The 19,260-nt window shown below is 40.1% G+C and overlaps 1 protein-coding gene across 2 annotated transcripts in view; it reads right to left on the bottom strand.

Annotated features, from left to right (window-relative positions):
- Positions 1-5,813: 5,813 nt before the first annotated feature.
- Positions 5,814-19,260, bottom strand: part of TRIM33 (tripartite motif containing 33) — a 41,756-nt gene continuing 28,309 nt past the window's right edge. The window contains exons 12-20 of one of the 2 annotated variants that reach the window (XM_075521426.1): positions 18,359-18,491; positions 17,324-17,387; positions 16,875-17,034; positions 15,425-15,771; positions 14,807-14,930; positions 13,717-13,791; positions 12,950-13,102; positions 11,082-11,132; positions 5,814-10,999 (exon numbers count right to left, since the gene is read on the bottom strand). In XM_075521426.1, coding sequence (XP_075377541.1) covers positions 10,787-10,999; positions 11,082-11,132; positions 12,950-13,102; positions 13,717-13,791; positions 14,807-14,930; positions 15,425-15,771; positions 16,875-17,034; positions 17,324-17,387; positions 18,359-18,491 — 1,320 coding nt within the window. In that variant the 3' untranslated portion in view covers positions 5,814-10,786. The remainder of the gene's footprint in view (positions 11,000-11,081; positions 11,133-12,949; positions 13,103-13,716; positions 13,792-14,806; positions 14,931-15,424; positions 15,772-16,874; positions 17,035-17,323; positions 17,388-18,358; positions 18,492-19,260) is intronic. The other variant, XM_075521427.1, reaches the window with a different exon arrangement.

The raw sequence follows: 19,260 nt of genomic DNA, 5'->3' as shown, positions 1-19,260 counted from the left end.
GGTTGCTACCTGGGTTACTTGCTCTGCTCATGCAAAGGACCCTGAGAGACAGCTTTTAGCAACAAAAAATGACTGACGAGCATCTCCTTCCTGGACAGGTTTCAGCAGTGCAGAGTGCACCCAGAGCCTATGCTACACGCCCGATTCAAACAAAAAGCCCACTGTTCTTTGTGGTTGGCACCAACAGTGCTCAAAGCTATTGCCAGAGACAGGGGAACAAAGCGGATTACCATCGTAGTAGCTCCTGCTTGCTGAAAGCTCCCCAAACCCCTGCGTGCCTTGCAGTCGCAGAGATGAAGAGCGGGCAGACGAGGCAGGCCGCCAGCTGAGGCTGTTCCGACGTGCCCCCTCCCCAGCAGGCACGGTTCACAGTTTCCCCACGGCAGGAGGCAGGGGGATTGCTGCTGCTGCCAGCTGTGCCCAGGGCGGTCACTTCCAACTTTCCCCACGCAACGTGACAGCATCGCCTTCAGCTCTCTGCTCGCACACCCAGGCGGTAAGCACAGCACTCTACTAAGGCTAAGACGGAGAGAGAAATGAATGAGATTGAAGTCCCCAGGTTACCACGTTCCACTGAAACACGAACACTGACCCTGGGGTATAAGGCAACACACACAGATCTCGGCACACCACCCATGCCTCACTCCCAGCAAACGACGGGTCCTCCGCAGGTACCTCTCACACCTGCAAAAATCAAAGCCAGCCTTGCCTGAGAATTTCTTCCCAAGACAAAACTATTTGCGCACTGAGACCAGCATGTGGACGGCTGTGTAAGAGCACCATCTGGTGACACATTCCATATAAGATATTTTAGAGAATGAACGTTAATTTACAAATTCTTAGCAGAATGATGCATAACTTACTGTTCGTGATCTCTGCTTTCACGCAGGGTGTGTCTTCTACAGAAGGCTGATTATTCACAGACCGCTCCGTGCTTCCTAACACAGTTGCTGCAGTTCTCTGAATTACATGCACTTTCTCCATTGTGTTGAGCTGATTAAGCCTCAGATCGGCAGATAATCTGTCTTCATTTAGAAAGCAGAATTCACCGTTGAGCACGGTCCCTACAGCATGCTGTCAGAAGGACTTGATGCTGCAACATCTCCTTCCTTTGAAAACATGCTAGGGCCAATAGAGCAGATAAATGACTTACATTTGGCATTGCCTGGAGACACAGATGACCTCCAAGAGGAAAACAGGCTTCAGTTTGGTATTTTGTGTCTTGTCCTGCAGTCGACTGCAAAACCACTGTTCAGATCCATGGCACAGACCCTGCAGCCGTGCCCGGTAACAGCTGCAGAACTGCACTGAACACATCTCCAAACACAATTTCAAATGAACGGTGTTTTCCACCACTTTCAGAGCTAACTCTTTCCTGATAGGAAAGTGATCTGAAACAGATACACACTGCCGTGCAGATCCCAGCGTCAAATTCATAGCTTCGGCACACCCTAATCGCATATCCAGCCCCATATTCCCTGCAGTGGTGGAAATCTTCAAAAGACATGATTTCCAAACACTTCTAGTTGCCAGAGCCGTGACAGGCAGGATCACTTGTCACCCGCCAGCTACATAACGTTTGCCGAGTAACTCTTCTACCATGAAAGGCTTTTGTGTTTATCTCATATGACATATGAGATAAAAGCACAAGAAGGACATGGAGCTGTTGGAGCGGGTCCAGAGGAGGGCCACGAAAATGATGTGAGGGCTGGAGCCCCTCTCCTATGAGGACAGGCTGAGAGTTGGGGTTGTTCAGCCTGGAGAAGAGAAGGCTGCGGGGAGACCTCATAGCAGCCTGCCAGGACTTAAAGGGGGCCTATAGGAAAGACAGGGACAGACTTTTGAGCAAGGCCTGTTGTGACAGGACAAGGAGCAGTGGTTTTAAACTAAGGGAGGGCAGATTTAGACTGGATTTAAGAAATTTTTTACAGTGAGGGTGGTGAGGCACTGGCTCAGGTTGCCCAGAGAGGTAGCAGAGGCCCCATCCCTGGAAACATCCAAGGTCAGGTTGGACGGGGCTCTGAGCACCCCGATCTAGTTACAGATGTCCCTGCTCTCGCAGGGGGTTGGACTAGATGACCTGTAAAGGTGCCTTCCAATCCAGAACATTCTATGATTCTAAAAAAATAGGTAACTCTCAACAAGCCAGTTGCGCTACAGGTTTAGCTAAGGAAATTACTGCATCCAGACAAGCCTCAATGCTCTCTTCAGCTGGCTGGCCTCTGGCTGTGCAGGTGGACCTGCACCTGGGGGAGTGCAGGGGCTGAGCTGCACATGACAGCAGCAAGCTTGTCCTGTGAGCAATGCTATGGGTTTCATTGAAGCCACGCGAGGCAAAAAGGGCTGTCAGTAGATGAAGAACATCACTGTCAGGATGAAGCAACAGATACACCACTGACGCCCAAGTACACCACTGCACACTATAATGTACCCTTGCTTGTTCCTTGGTGAGGAGTCTTCACCAGGCATCCATCAACCTTAGCTGATGGGACCCAGCACCGTGTTTTGCAAGTCTTGTGTCATCTGCTAATTAAAGTTATATGCTAAACATGCTCATCTCTCTGATGCATTAATAAAAGGAGCAGGAATTTATATCCCCAGTTTTAATCCCCGCTAATTTAGCAAACATTATCCTAAGTTCCTAAGCATTAAATCATGTGAAGATCAGCAAGCACTTAGCTGCAATGGTAGCCCACGGAATGCATGGGAAGGTAATTTTGCAAAGAGCAATTCTATTCAGCGTTAAGTGCTTAGTTCTGCATGCTTTGCTCCACTAACACAGAGCAAAGGACACAAGAATGGTATGAAATGCAATTCAGCCCCTGTATGCGTATTCAGGCTAACATTACTGAAGTGGACTAACAACAAGGGGAAAGAAGGCCAGTGCTCTGAAGATACAGGCTTATAATCTCAACCCTCAGAGAAAGATGGCAATAATTCCAAAATCATATACTTGTCTACAGAGATATAGATGTGAATTCTACAATGGCAGCAAATGGTAAAACAGTCTAGCGGCATAGTTTCTAACTCTTGCTAGAATTTCAGGATGGAAAGAGGAGATTAAGATATGCCCCTCTGGCGGGGGCAATAAAAAATTGGCAACTGAATTGCAGCACTTTGTGATGAGGTGAACAGCTCAGCGTCATTGGAGCAAGCCAGGAGAAGTTCAGCTAGGACACAAAGGGAAAAAAAACAAGCAAACCTACTGAGGGAACCCAGGGGATTGAGTGAAGTCAAACAGAGGTGCTGAAAACGACAGATCACAGTGCAGCCACAAAGGCAGCCAACACGAATACCACAGAAAGAGATGGAGCAGATGGGCTGTCAGAAGCTGGAGCAGATGGACTGGCAAGGCTGAGATTGCTCTGGACACAGCGAGGCAGTGCTGCAGCGCCTGGCAAAGAGAAACAAAACATCCACCCAGAGAACTCCTCATTGTTCCTCTGCCAGCAGAGCACCAAACTCCAGCTCTAGAGGAACTGGAAGGGTCAGCAGGGCATCTGGCCATCCATTTGTGTCAAGCACATGCAGAGCAAGCATCACATCACACAGGCAGTATTTGGTCTAGCAGCAAAATCCATCTGAAGTGCAACGGTTTAGGTTCAAACCATCTGTTCCTTTGCTGCAGATTGCAAAAGGCAAGCAAGTGCATTCAAGTGCTCATTGTAAATGCAGTTGTTCTCAATTTTAGCAAGACTAAATGTGTACTTTAGTGAAGTTAACTAAACCTTTTCCTGGAAGACAGCTCTCTTATCATGGAGCTTCTGTGATACTAAGCCACCACAAGCACTTAAAGAATAAACAAAGAGTAAGAGAAAAATCCAACTTCTTTATGAGCTACAGCCTGAAGTTAGTTCTCTAGTATGTAACAACAGACATGCTTGGATCAGAGCCTTCACCAACTGCAAAGGTTATGAAAGTACAAACATACCTTCAAGATGGTTGGCATTCCAGGTTACTAGACCTCTCTCTCATTGCTTGCAGAAAAATTATTCAGAGGTAATTTTAATTTATGTGCATGCTCACTTTACTTTCTTCTTGCAGGTCTGATGGTCAGCTAGAGTACAATTGATACTGATGCCTGGAAGGACCTGCAATCATTTAATCTGTTAAATCATTAATCATTTAACTCCTGTTAAAACAAACCAGACTAGTTCCTACTTCAAATTGTATAGCTGCAGTTGAATTAGGCCATATCCCAAGATATGCAAGCTCAATTCTGCCTTTAGTTCTGATACGGTAAGTCATGAGACTGCTCCAGTGGCAACATCAGCACAAAAAATGGATTTATCAGTAAAAGGGAGCAGCTCAAGGAATATACACTAAACTGCAGTTAAAAGGTGAACGCACACAACAGCATCGCATGCACACAGCTTTTTCACTGCATGCAAAAAGGACTGATGATGCAGGAGCAACCTCCTCCTCTTCCCTTACAAAGACTACCAACCTTACTGCCTAGATGTCGTGGTTTGACCCCAGCCGCTCACTCACTCCCTCGAGTGGGATGGGGGAGAGAATCAGAAGGGTAGAAGTGAGAAAACTCAGGGGTTGAGATAAAGACAGTTTATTAAGTAAACCAAAAGCCACGCACACAAAGCAAAACAAGGAATTTCTTCACTCCTTCCCATGGGCAGGCAGGTGTTCGGCCATGTCCAGGAAAGCAGGGCTCCATCACACGTAACAGTGACTTGGGAAGACAAATGCCATCGCTCCAAACACGCCCGCCCCTTCCTCCTTCTTCTTCCCCCAGCTTTATATGCTGAGCACAACATCACATGGTGTAGAATGTTCCTTTGGTCAGCTGGGGTCAGCTGTCCCAGCCGTGTCCCCTCCCAACTCCTTGTGCACCCCCAGACCACTCGTTGGTGCACAAGATCAGCACAAATCCAAAACATAGCCCCATGCTAGCTACCATGAAGAAAATTAACTCTATCCCAGCCAAAACCAGCACAACTAGATCACAGTACTATCGAATCCAGGAGAGGTGGACTGGCCAGCCCACCAGATTGCTTCCACTGGCATTGCTCCCCTGTATTTTGAATCACACCTTGCACCCAAGTGCAGGGCCACACATCATGTTACTGCATGGCTCTGGTCACTGATATACCAAAATACACATTTATTAAACAAAGGAAGACGCTGACCCTAGCTATGCATTCGCTACAGACCCATTTCCAACAAAATACACTAACCACCACGCAGAGCAGAGTATGACAGACAGATGGCAGATGAGGAGCATCATACAACTATGGGTGCAATGTTAACAAGTTACAGAGCAACCAAGTCCGGCTCACTTTTCATTTTTCCAGTGAGTACTGGGGGGCAGGAGAGGCACAGGGAACATCGCCTCAGAGCCACCCCCTACAGACTGTTGCCAGGTCTGTCGGGCCTTTGGAAAGCATCCCAGCTCCAGGAACTGTACACACGCGAGCTGCACACCTCAGAACTGTCTCCTCCAAGGCTGCACCCAAACTTCAGGATGACAGCAGCACAAAAAACCCTAGAGAAAACCTTAAAATACTTGTATTTCATGTACTAGGCGTAGATAAACGTGACAAATCATTTTATGGAAAAGTGCAGAGTGGTGAAATCACAACACCTCCAACCCAAACTGTGAATTGAGTTTAGACTCAGTATTTTCTGTCTTGGAACTCCTGGTTGCTGCAGATGACGCAGCCTCAGGTGGTCACACTAACTGCTGCAGTGAAAACTTCATCAAGGTACCTCCACACCGCAAGTATCAGGAAAGTCTTTTGCCAGACATGAACTCGTATCTAACGACCTAACGCAGATGTGCAAAAAAGAAACTCAAATTGAAAGAGTCATTTTTCTAATTTAATAGAAATAACCAAAACAAAACTGTTTTCAAACAATGCTTTAAACTGATCTAATACAACTTCTACAGCACATTCCAGAGCACTTAACAAGAAATATTTACAGGCAGCTAATGTTTTAAATAACCATGTAAAGAAAAACTTTTTTTTTTATTACACACCAGCAAAAAACACAGGAACAGAACAGTTAGAAACGGTAACCTTGTTTAAAAAAAGTTAAATATGATTAGTCAGATAATACGATACCACAGAAACAGCACTTTTTTGAAGAATCATATTAAAAGATGAGCGAAGTTTACTATGTGCAAAAAAGAACCAGTTCAATTACTGGAAGCAAGAAATAATTGAAGAATCAAAGAATGCCATTAATTTAACCCTTCCATGAGTACGTTTACATGTAAAACAGGCTTTCAACCGCACAAATCTTTATAAGCTTATATACATGTTTCATGGTGTTCTGAACCTAAGAAATACCCCCATTGGCAGGCCATTAGCAGACATGCACTTCATTTTTTTAAAGGTAGATCACTCTAGAGTGAATGCTGCAACAAGTTGAACTTATAAAATATTTTAGTACCCCTCCTTGTAGAAATTCAATAAATTCTAAAGAAAGCAGCCTTGAGCTGTAAGATCACTCAATAGAAAAGGCCAAAACTGCATTTCATACATTTAATAGTTCACTTATAATAAAGATACCCAAATTAACTGCAATTTTTGAAAACTAATTCAATTCAGGTACATTAGAAAGCATATAAAGTAGGATCCCCATAAGCAAACAACACAGGAACTAGATGGAAGAGTTACTGTACACGCACTTTGAGAAAATAAAAGAAATCGCCATATCTGAAGATACAATGCATATGTTCAATCTGAAATATGTCTATGTAAACTGTGGCATATAAATTTTTTTTAAAAAAAGTACCTCCGTTATTTACTCAAACATCTACTTTTTAAAAAAATATGTAACTTTCCCCAATTTTTAAAATAAAATGCCACACTATATTGTCAATAACTCCTGCACACTTTGTTTTTAAAAGCTAGACTTGGTGATATGCATACAAACTTCCCTATAAAATCACTATCCAAAGGAAAGGATTCCTGTCATGCTAACAGGCAACAGACAAAGCAGTTTTATTGCTTTTTCTGAGGAAGAGAGTAAGAAAAACAAGAAAAAGCCAACTTCCAGTACATTATACATATAGCTTTAAAATACTGTTGCCATTACCTAAACTTTTAAGGTCAGCCAGAAAACTAGGTTATACAACAGAATGGTAAATTTGGGCTAATTTTAAGGACTTCTGTTCCAGTGGCTTGCAGAAATGTTTATAAAACATTTCAATGACCCAGTGTTAAGTGTGCCGACACAGTCAAATGTCACAAGCGATAGCAAAGGTGACATTCCACACAAGAAAACAACCTCTCTACATTTAACAGAGCATTCCTAAAGTTTGGGGAACATCCTTTTTTTGGATAGTAACTCTGCCTTATTATGCTATAGGCCACTTGATTCCAGGGCACAGTTAAATAAAAGACCTGAACCTATTCAGCTGGTTAAGTTATCACTAATCACTAGTAATTACATGGCAGGATACCTGCTGAGGTAATTGAGAAGTCCACAAGTAGCATACTGTACACTTTTCACTCTCATTTCAAAAGCAAGTTGCCTTTTACTTCTTTGGATTAACTTAAACTTCAGGGTCATATACAGCAAAAATTGCGACATGAATGGTCTTTTTTACAAGTGTCTTAAATGAGAGCATGTCGTTACACCAAGTGCCAGACTACCTTCTTGCCATCACGTTGGAACGCTGCAATCACGCAGACAAAGCAGCTGGCACGCAGAGCGCGCCCACCACATCTTTTATCTGCTGGTTTTATTGATGTAAGCTATGCTCTAATTCCCAGGGTAAAACACGCTGGCACTTGCACATATTGCACACACATCATCTGGCATAGAGAAGATGCTCAGAGTAACACAGTGACCTGTTAATACAAACCCCATTAATTTGCTCTCACACAAGTTACAATGTGGCACCAAAGTTTTGACTGAGCAAACCCTTACCAGTTCTATGATAAATGTTTACAGACTACAGGATCAGGAAATATATTAGCAGAGCTTACCTATCCTTTCAAACATTTTTGAATAGAACTTAGCTAATTTCAAAACAATCATTGAATTGTTGTATTGGGAGTTCCAAAATGAAGGGGGGGGATAACGTTGTTTTGTTTCTTTTATATAAAAAAGAAACTTCAGATTTCTTGCACACAAGTCAAAATTCCACATAATACCACTGAGCACCGACGAGCTGAATGGAAGGACCAATTCTAGAGGTTCAGTGGGTTATGTGCAAGAGTGGAGCTTGAACTCTCATCGAGGTCAAAGCTTAGCATCACTTGTGGTTTGCAGGTGAACTAGGAATACAGGCTAAGTCGCTAGCCTACAAAGTTTGACAATTTTCCTACCTTGTCATGGGGAGTGAACCAACCAGAGAGGCTACCTCAAAACATTTAGACATCTGCTCTGGGGTCTGGTGCCTGGGGTCTGGATGGAGAACAGATGGTACTGTTCTTGCAGCAGCCAGGGAGCACGCGCTACCCCTGAACCGCAGCTTCGTAGCGTGGTCCTTCCCCCGCTCCGAGACATGGGATGCCACCACGCTTGTCCTACGCTCCAGGTCAGGCAGTGGGCATCCGCAGTACTTGAATCCGTGACTGGTGACTTACAAAGTGAACAGTTAAAAAGTTGAGGCCTGAAGGTACAGAACCTAGAGTGCTTAAGCGCCATAAAAATGGTGACCCCAATTGAAGAGAATTCACAAAATCTTATTTTCATGATCATTTTAATAATATTCCTTCGCAAAATGAAGCTGAGAAACTAGAAATGCATAAATAGGCAATACACAGAGCCGTTAAATGATCCCTTGTTACTATTACTGTCCTATTCACACACATCATCCTTTCTACGGGCAAAGTTTTTGCTATTTGTCATTTTAATATGTTTAAGTAGAATTACCTTTCCTTTCACATACAAACTGGTAAAAAATAAATTTAAACTGGCACTATGTTAAATCTGAGAAATGGAAAAAAAAAACAGTTTGAATTTTAAGTGTAATATTTGCGTAATCTAAGGAAGTGAGCTTGAAGTTATAAATACCTTCAATCCCCTCATTTATTGTGAGAGGTATAGTCACAATGTACATATACTTTGTTCTTCTAAAAAGAAATCAAATCTTAAGTGATTTGCATAAAAATTGCTGAGACCATATCTCAGTTTGATACATTGTGCTAAAATCTTTATCTTTACCATTATGGTAAAGTGTATACAATGTCACAGGAATTGCTCATGCTGAGTATACCAAAACCCCAGTGATTTACCACAGAATTGCTGTATTCATGCAAAATCTTATGGCAGATTTATAGTCTGTCAACTTGACCTCATCCGATTACATGATTTCTTCATCTTACTTTAACGAGATCTGTATGAAGGCCAGAAATTACATTTATTATTTCTGGTATTGATTTCTGTCAGTAAAGGAAACAACTGTTCAAACTATAATTACTTTGTGACGACCTCATTTCTAACCAGAAATACTGGAATGAAGGCAGTGTGCAATGGGAAGGCACTGCAGAGATGCCTGCCACAGAGTTTAGGGAAATAGGGAAATTGTTCTGTTTTCAGTATTTGACCAGAAACCACTCAAAGCCAAATCCTGGTCTGTGCAAGTGCTTTGTTCAATGGATGGACAACTAGCCCCATCTCAACAGATTTATTCCAATCTTTCTAGACATTTCCCTCATAAGCTGCTTCTGAAGAAATTTCTGAGTACTCCTCTAATAAAAATAAGACAGAACCTCAAAATGAATGCAATGTTAGAAATAGCATATATTACAAATCTTTTCTTGATAGGAACAATTAATAAGAATACATATTAGCTTAAAAACAGCTCAGCAAATGTTGCTGATCTGCAAGAAATCTCAATTCACTATTTACAAATAAGACAAAGTGAATACAGGAAATTTTACACATTTGGTAGTTAATAGGTTATTGTTTGCCGAGTGGTCTATTAGAAACTGATATTTAGGAAGACTGGAAAAACACCCCAACTAGTTATTACCTCTTCAGTCTATATTTTAAGTACAGAAAATTAGACAATGAATAGTGGAGATAACATTCTGCCTCATTAGGGATATCAGGGACAGATGACACAATGCTAAGACTTCTGCCATGAACGCCATTAAAATGTTCTGTGTACAGGATTCGTAATAAATACACCTAGCCCTACTGAAAAGAGATTGTTGCCCCCAGTTTAGTCTTTCATCTGTCAAGAACTCACACTCCTGCACTTGCCAATTCAGAACAGTTTAATGATTTTTTTTTTCCTTTTGCTATACATAAAATGTAGTAAAGAAAGTCAAATTGAGATAATTGGATCAACACAGAAGATCAGTTATTCACAATACCACTTAAATGAGATGATAAAAGCAATGACCAACACGCACTTAAGTTCACACAAAGAGGGGATTTCAGGAACGTTGCTTACAGTTTATACTGCAGTCCAGCATGAATGCAAGATACAGTAACTGTATTGGTCCAGTCCTGCAGAACATTTTACTAAGCAGTCTTATCTGTACATGGAACATCTCTTATCAAATCTGCTTCTCTTCAACATTCATCCACCTCTATCTGTGAGACCAGGATAAGTGTGTCCCCTCCATCAGGAAAAGAAAGAATATAGCAAATAATCAAGGAAAAAAAAAAAACCAACCAAAAATTTACAATACAGTTTTTTTCCCCTTTTGATGAGAATGTTTTTCTGTACAAGTGTTTTTTGTAATCTAATACTGTTTAAAAAGCTATCAGCTTCTTCAAGACGGCCACTGTAGGCATGATAATATTCCAGGAACACTTAAATAACAGTTTTTACAATAAATTTTAGGTCCATATCATTAGATTACTTTATATGCACTGGTCTCTCATCTGATTTTAGGCGTTTTCTACGTGGTTGTATAAAATCTTCATCGGAGTCCTCAGTTATTTCACCATCATCCTCTTCCTGTTCAAATTCAGGCAAAGGCTGGAAGGTCCTGTCTGGGTAGATCTCTGTAAGTTTATCTTCAAAGTATAATGCAACTGCCTTCCCTGCCTGCGCTACTTCTGAATCAGCCTGTAAATAAAAGAAGACAGGAATATTCACCTGTTGGAAATGCACATCCCTTCACCAAGTGTGCATGGTCTGAAACGCTTACCTTCAAATTAATCTCTTGTGTTTCTGCATAAACTTGAACAACTTTCATCATCTAAAAAGGATACCAGAGTCAAAAAAAATGAAATTATAATCCTTTCTAAAGTTATGAGATTGCATAGGATTGGATGACTAAAGTCAGCCATAACAACAAAACAGTTTGTTATGGACTACACCTCTTTAGTTCTCAAACTTAGCAGAAGCAGGTTTAAAACAGTCTTAGGAGGGTGACATGAGGTAAATAAACCTTCAACAAAACACACAACTTTTTTACAAATAAGTGTCTCCCCGTCATTTTCAAAACTGCGCTCTATTCATGACTGCTTTCTTCAATTATAAATTTTAGTTGCCTGGACATTATTGTGTAAAAGTCTTACTTTAGAGAGAAGTGCTCCATGAGACTACTTTCTTGGGGGTCTTACCCCACTTTGATTTCTATTTTTTAAAAGCATATGGCTTAGAGGCACTGGACATGATGCTATTATGAGAGGTCAAGGTGACTCATCTTTTGCCATGAGCCAGCATTTCAAGCAGCAAGACAAGTCTGAAACACCTTTTTTTTAAAAAAAAAAAAAAAAACAAAAAAAAAACACAAACACAAAAAAACCACATCCATCAGTCCTTGCTCCCTTGTTTTACTCTTGTCCCTAAGAGCTGCAGCATGTTTTCCTCTACAGTAGATGCTTCATTAATTCCCTTGATTGAGAAGTTCACATAATTGCAACTTCTTCCACAGTGCTCATTAACCTCCACCTAATAGAGACATAAGGGAGTTGGGGGTGTCAAAGTCCCAAATGCTTGCGAGCATTTACAGCATTACATCATTAACCTCGATTTTTACTACTGTACTTGTGAAACAGTTGAGATTTTAGTTGTAGGTTTGTGTACTTCCTTCAATTTATTTCTTCACAGAGCCAGAAATGCAGCCCAAACACTGCAAAACTCAGATTACATTTTACAGAAAAATACTGGCTGTTTTACACATTTCTAAGGTCAGAAGAAAGCCATTCCCTGCGATGCCTTCTCCCCAGGGCTTTTTGTCATCCTTGCCTTAAGGCATCTCAGAAATGAGGATACCCTCTTACCTCAGCTCCTACTCTGTTTCAGCACAATACCACAATTTTTTTTTTATATTGAGAATATTTTTTCCATTGCTCCACCTAGTAATAACACTTAGGTAGTTTATCTCCCCAAGTCACATTTCATATGTAAGGTGCAAGTATTTCATTGATGGGTGCATTGCAAAATAAGTCAACTTCCCACATACATCAAAAATATGACTCCATACAATAGTTACCAACTGAAAATTGATTTTTGTGGGAGCCCAACTACCTATGAGCTAAAGCACTAAGCTTAATACCAGCCATAATGAACACAATGCTTTTCTGGATTCAGCTCGCATGAGGTACTAGAACCAGTAGAATATTCTTCAGAAAGGTACTTTTCCTCAGTAGAGGAAGTTTCCTCAACAGGGGTCTACCATGTTTCATGAGTGTAAGAACAATCATCTGTATAGCTTGAGACAGTTTTAAGGACTGCTCGATTGCCTTCATTACCACACTTCCTAAGCACTTCTACAATCTATTCGATATACAGTAACAAGGTCACCCTGCTCTTCAGTCATATATCCATACCAGTGAATGCACTTAAAAAGTTCCCTCTGTTAAAGCCTGACCTCCCCATTTAGCTAAAACTGAGAGGTAGTTCCATAATTGCATTTGCTTTGTTTGGTTTTTTAAGTGTCTGATTCAGCATTTGCTCCATAGGCAGAAGTTACGACTAGAAGCAGAGCCTTTAATTGGAGAAGCTGCACAACATGTCGAAATAAATCTTAATCTAAAAAAAATTTATACAGATTGGAAGTTAACATACTTCATTAAACCTTTCACAGTTCTTGAAGATCAACCGGACATCTGCCACAAAATCCTCAGGAGTCTGGTAGTGTTGGGAATGCTTCTTTTGCAGTTTCTTTTTCACCGTAGATAAATCCATTGGTTTCTTTATAATTTTATAGTAGTTTGGTATCTGTAAAAAACAAACAGTGATTTATCACTGACTACATTACAATGACTACATAGTTCACAGAAGCAGTTGAATTTCTTCCCTTATCAAAATATCAATCAGCTAATCTCATCATGCATTGTATGCATGTTCAGCAAGTGAGAACAATTTCCTTTCGTCAAAGTGTTTAAGTTCTTTCTAACCTTCAGTGTCTATCATAGCACAGCAATGCTTTTCATTATAGTTACTTCTTTTACAGCTGAAAACAGAAGAGTCAAAGCAGTTTCTTTCCTCCTTTCATTTAAAAGATTGTCAAAAAAAAAAAAAGCTCTCCTAAAGCATTTTGAATTTCATGGGTATCCCGAGACATCCTCTTCCAATTCAACAACTGCTAATTGAAAGTATTTTTAAATATCTGGGTTTGAGACTGGGAGTAGAGCCTCTACACAGAGAGGCTACAGAATCAGCTTCTGTCTCTCTCAGAATCATGAAATACTGGATGACCACCACAACTTTTAGATTGATCAAGGGGGACATGCTTCAAGTAAAAGCAGTTAGTTCCTTCCTGAACTTAACTCTAGACTTTTAGAGATGCTACGCCAAAATTAAAATCACAAACTATTTTTCAGGAGACTCACCGAGGCTGGGACTGGCTCTTGAAATTCAATGCTCAGCTCATGACAATACAGGTAAAGCAGGAGACGTTCACATTTCTTACAAAGAAATAAACAGCTTCACATTAATATCCTTAATTTATCCTCAGCCCAGAAGTTCATATCTCCTTATTTTAAATAGGTTTGTACTTTAGCAGCTTAGTACTAGAAAATTTAAATGCAATCCCCGCAAGCTTAATTATAAAATGTAAAGTTCTTAGGAGGGCATTGTTGAGAGGGTAGAACACCACCTTACAGTTCACATAGCAGAAATACATTCCCCTTCGATTTCTTCTTCCTAAACAAAAGCCTAGGGCTAAAGTCAAACATGAAGAGGCACACTAATATAGAATCAAATTTAAAAAAACAAAACAAAACAAACCCAAACTATAACCACTTTTATCCAACCATAACTGCATGTAACAGGAAAGCACTGAGTTGCAGACTTCTATTCTTTTCCCCACAAGACAAAAGTAAACAATTTGAAACCAAAGCCAGAATGTTTCTATGAATTCCCTGTTGAAATAGTTTTCTTTCCTTTGTTTGTAATTCCTTTGGAGGAATTCGATTTGATAATACTCTAACACTTTATGAGCAGGCTGATTGATAAAGCTAAAAATAATTCTGTCAAGGTCATTACACCTTCCACAAGAATACACCTAAATAATTCTAGCACCTCTCATAGCATGACTTTAACACACCAAACTTACGTAACTATTTTATAAAGGTTGTATCCATGTTAAATGCAAAGAACTTCTAATTAAGAAAACTGAAGAGATTAATGCGTGTTAAAGGATGCATGTAAACACATATTCTGTATTTAAATGCAAGTTTTAGCTACTAGATTATTACAGTCCCAGTGTAATGGAGCACTCCCACATAGTCACCAACACCTGGATGTGTGGTCACAGCAAGAAAAATCTCATTACTCATTTCGGGTTTTTTTTGCAAAAGCCACAACTATATTTAATCTGGTGCAGCCACAGCAAAAACACCTCCAAGAAACAGTGGGGGATAGCTAATGCGAGAGCGCACTTTTTTCTAGGAAACAGATTCCTACAGATTTGAGACATACCCTTTGGTCCACAGGACTCAGGCCTTGTGCTGTTTTCCCTTTCTTGCTGTGTTGTGAATTGTCACAATCATATTCCACTTCTGGTTTGCTCAGATCTCTGCAGAATGTACATATCCACTCTCCACTAAACAGAAATAAACACAATTATTCCAAATATCCAGGGACAAAGTGTCATCAGTGATGACTACAAAGATTTTTTCATTAGCTCTTACAGATTCACATTGTACTGTAGTAAAGACTTGGATATCCAAAGATAAGGCATAAACCTTAATACTCAAGATAACTCTGCCAGTCAAGGCCATTTTTCCTGCCCTCACATTCCTCTCCCAAGTATGTTCTAATACTTTACAACACCTTTCTCACCATGACTTTAAAACGAACTTTACACAACAGAATCACACTTTGAGAGACTGTATGTTTATCCGATAAACATTGACCAGTTACACACAAAACAATTCAGGCAGGCCTTTGAAATGTCAGATTTTTTTTGCTGACAAGAAATAATCCAGAGCTAGCTGATGTTGAGGATGAAACACCAGTTTTGGTACTTTGTTGAAATCTACCATATGAATGAGACCACAGAGCTGTTCTCAGGAACCATTACACTGTTTCTGGTACCTTGGAAAGCTGAGGAGTGTTGGTACGTGACAAGTCAGGTGAAACACCTTTGGGCACTTTTCACAACATAATAGATCCCCTCCATTTTGGCATACAGCACACCAGTCTTCATTTGGATCATCATCTTTGTTATTGCCTTCTCCTCCAATTCTAGCTGATCGGTGCATTAGACTCCGCACTGGGGATTTTCCATTTACAAGGCTATGTCCAGACTGTTTGCAACTTTCACTTAAATCTGCTGGTTCGGTTTTTACATGATTTTCAAGACTTCCTAATGCTTCTAATTCACTTTCCAGATGCAAGTTAGTGGATAGTGGTGGTGTCAAGCTGCTCTCAGGACTGCTAAGCTGAAATGAAAGTATTGCATGAAAATCAGAGAGAGTCAATTTTACAAGGGCATCTTTCTTCATATGTTGGAAGTCAAAAGCCATCCACCATTTAAAGGTACTATACTCATTTCCCAAAATATGTGGCAAATCATTATGTAGACTAGAGTGGCATACAGTATTGAAAACTACTTTTTCACAAGTCCATCCTTTCAAGAACAGACTCATTTCTACTGATATATAACATGATAAACAAACTTTCAAGCCAAACACACTGATAAATTGGTAAAAATACACCTTCACTGCCATTAGGAAAAAACCTCAAATCCATCACCCTGCTCCCAGTACACAATCTTATTAAATCAAGCATAGCTAGGAAACACTGAAAAAATATTCACTTGCATAAATATTTTATTTATGCTCTGGCATAAGAACTTTTGACTGATTGAAAGATTTCCCAATGTAATTACATACATATGAACGTTCAGGAACTACTAACAATGGGTGACTTACAGCTTTTATTAGTTAGGGATTAAAAGCAGCAAACACACTACACTGCTGCGGGTATTTCATTTTAATAGCTAAAGATAAAATTTACATGACAGACTATCCTGTGTCTGGCAGAGCACAGTATTAAAGGATATAATAAAGTCCTCAACACGGACCAAACTGAGATTAAGTTCTGTTTTCTATCAGACTACTTTCAACGCACAACTACCTACCATAATACATAAAACTGACAAGGACTGGGTGTGTTTTGCATCCACATCACTAGGTCAAGTCCTGTCCAAATCAGGAAGGGAAATGTCTGCCATCATTTAATGTTTAGTTGTTCAACATAAGCCAGCAAGCTACTGTCCAAGTCCCACTGCCAGCTTATTGGTACCTACGTCACAAACCCGCAGTGATTAGCACTCTTAGCAGTACTACAAAAGCAGACAGCTCAACACTCAAGCTGGCCCACACTTAAAGTTCAGACGTACTGCCAGGGAGCAAAACACCTCTCAATCTTCAGGGCTGTTAACAGAATATGAGACTTAGGAGTAAAATGGCTTTATTATTTCCAAATTCTTAAACATGCTGCTAGGAAAACCATAACATACTGTTGCACAAACTAACTTTACCATGCAAGCACTCCTTCTGCCATCCTCTGTTTTTTCCTGTTTTACTGTTCCTGAGAAACTGCATATCTCTTCCTCTGTCCCTGGCTCTTGCTTGACTTTCACTTGGTCAGACTTGAAGTTAACGCTAGTTTTCTCAGCAGTTCTGCCCGAGGAGCCACAGCTAGAAAGAGAGCAGCGTATAAATAAGAGGAAAACTCATCAGAGCAAAGAAATTTAAGTGACCATTTCCTGAACGATTTCAAAGGCAAAGCATGTCAGAACATTGACAAGATAGCTAAGTTTACAAGACAGCAGAGAATCATAGTGAAGAAAGAAAAAATCTTAATGTAAGCATTTTTCCATTACCGGGTCACAGTTATATCAAAGCCCTATTGACCCATTGCCAGTTCCTTTTTTTAATTCTTCATGTCTGATTTTTCAGCCTGGCAGTGTTAAAGTAACATACTCACCTTCCTCTGCTACCTGTGCTGGAGGTACTAGGTGGCCTCACAGGAGTGTGGGAGTTGGATAAACCTGCAAAGAAACAGCGTAAAGTTGACTTGGTACAAATTTACATTCTGCAGTAGAACAAATGACTAGAGTTGAGTAACACCAGAAGTGTTGCTAGAATATCATAACTTAATAATTCACATCAGCTGCCCTCTCAGTCATTTGATCAGAACAAAGGTCTAGCACACCACATTAAGCAAAAAAACACAGACAACACACTGTTGTTAAGAGTCCCAATAATTACTTCACCTAATCCAAACAGTGCTATAGCCCTCAGCCCATTAAGTCATCAGATTTTATCCACTGACATCCACCAACGAAGTCAAGAAAAGCAGACTCTGTATGTTTTGCATGCAGGTTTTGAGAAACATACTAAGTTCCACTGCTGCAACCATTCATTCACAGAATCTTACAATAATTTTGCAGAGAAGAGAAACACATATCAAATGACTGAAACCAGCTTCTTATTAATAGAAATGGACATTTTCAATATTTTAAAAACTCAACATTAGATATTGGTGACTTAATTGGTTCACATGCATGGCAAAAGCTCTATCATCAATTGGCTATACTTAGAATGATGTTGCTCAAATGATTGTTGGGTGTAAGTATTCCTGTGACTAAGCTATTCTAGAAACTTACTTCCCAAACCTCAGAATGGTCTAGCCAGTCATCATTTGGGGGCAATAACTGAACTACATCCTCTGATGCACAAAAAAAAGAAAAAAGGATTGTGGTAACATAGGACAAAAATATAGTCTATACATGTATCTGGAATACTGCTTTCATGTGCTGGCAGTTTGTTACTATAAAGATATTTCTGAAGGAGAGTAAAATTTAAATTTCCAGAAGAACTTATTTCTGAGCAAAATAAATTTTAAACTAACAAAGTCTCACTTCCCTTTTGGCAGAAAACGGTAGGTAATTATTTTCAACTTAAATACCAGAAATGCCCATCACTTTCTAGAATCACTAGAAGTACCCATCACACTTACCTGATGACCCTGGAGATAGAGCTGAAGGTCCTGGGGAGGGATTCATGGTACTTGTAGGCTGTGGGGGTAGGTGGCTGCCTGTAATGTATCTACTTAGAAGGTTATCTAAATTACTTGAACCAGCGTCTTCAAGCTAAGAAGCAAAACCAAAAGTCTGAATCAGAGAGGCCTAATTAAAGTTTCTCAATAGTTCCACATCTTTAAACTGCGATCAGTATCTTTACCGGAATTGTTCACTATCCCTTCAAGGATTCAGGACATAAGCAAACATTTTTATCAGTTTCATACAGACAGAAAGAATCAATCTTTCAAAACAGAAACCCACAGTTAGAAACTTGAAGTAGGATTTTTCAAAAGCTCCTAAATATCTGAGTTCTTCCAGTATGGTCATACGCTGCACTTACTGTAGGTCATTCCAAACCTTTTGGTTCTCAGATGTTCTGTGTGTTATACACATACAAATGGTGTTAGTCATACAGACTACCAGATTACTAATGTTGCAAGAGTTATTTCACAATTAAGATATTAAGGGAAACCATGAACTTGTTTTTCCTTAGTATGATGTGAAATCTCCCTTCCTCCCATTCACTTTTTACACAGATTTAGGATCTATTAAAAACAAGGAAACAGGTACCCTGTTACTTTAACTGCTTACAGCTATTAACTGCAAGACAGCATAATTGCAAATAACGTGTCTGAAACACATTGTATTCAAAGCGCATTTTTATGACTGTGCAAGCAACCTGAAAGACTAATAGCTTCCTATCCAACTCTTTCATCAACTAAAATCCATAACAGCTATTACATGAACATGTATAAAAAAAGAGCATCTTAACAGAATGCTGCATGCTCAGCGCACCTAGAAGTTGCAAGTTTATGTTTTAGAATATCCCACTAACAAC

This window comes from Mycteria americana, chromosome 20, assembly GCF_035582795.1.
Source record: "Mycteria americana isolate JAX WOST 10 ecotype Jacksonville Zoo and Gardens chromosome 20, USCA_MyAme_1.0, whole genome shotgun sequence".
Classification (NCBI taxonomy): Eukaryota; Metazoa; Chordata; class Aves; order Ciconiiformes; family Ciconiidae; genus Mycteria; species Mycteria americana.
This window is presented reverse-complemented; position numbering and strand designations above follow the sequence as displayed.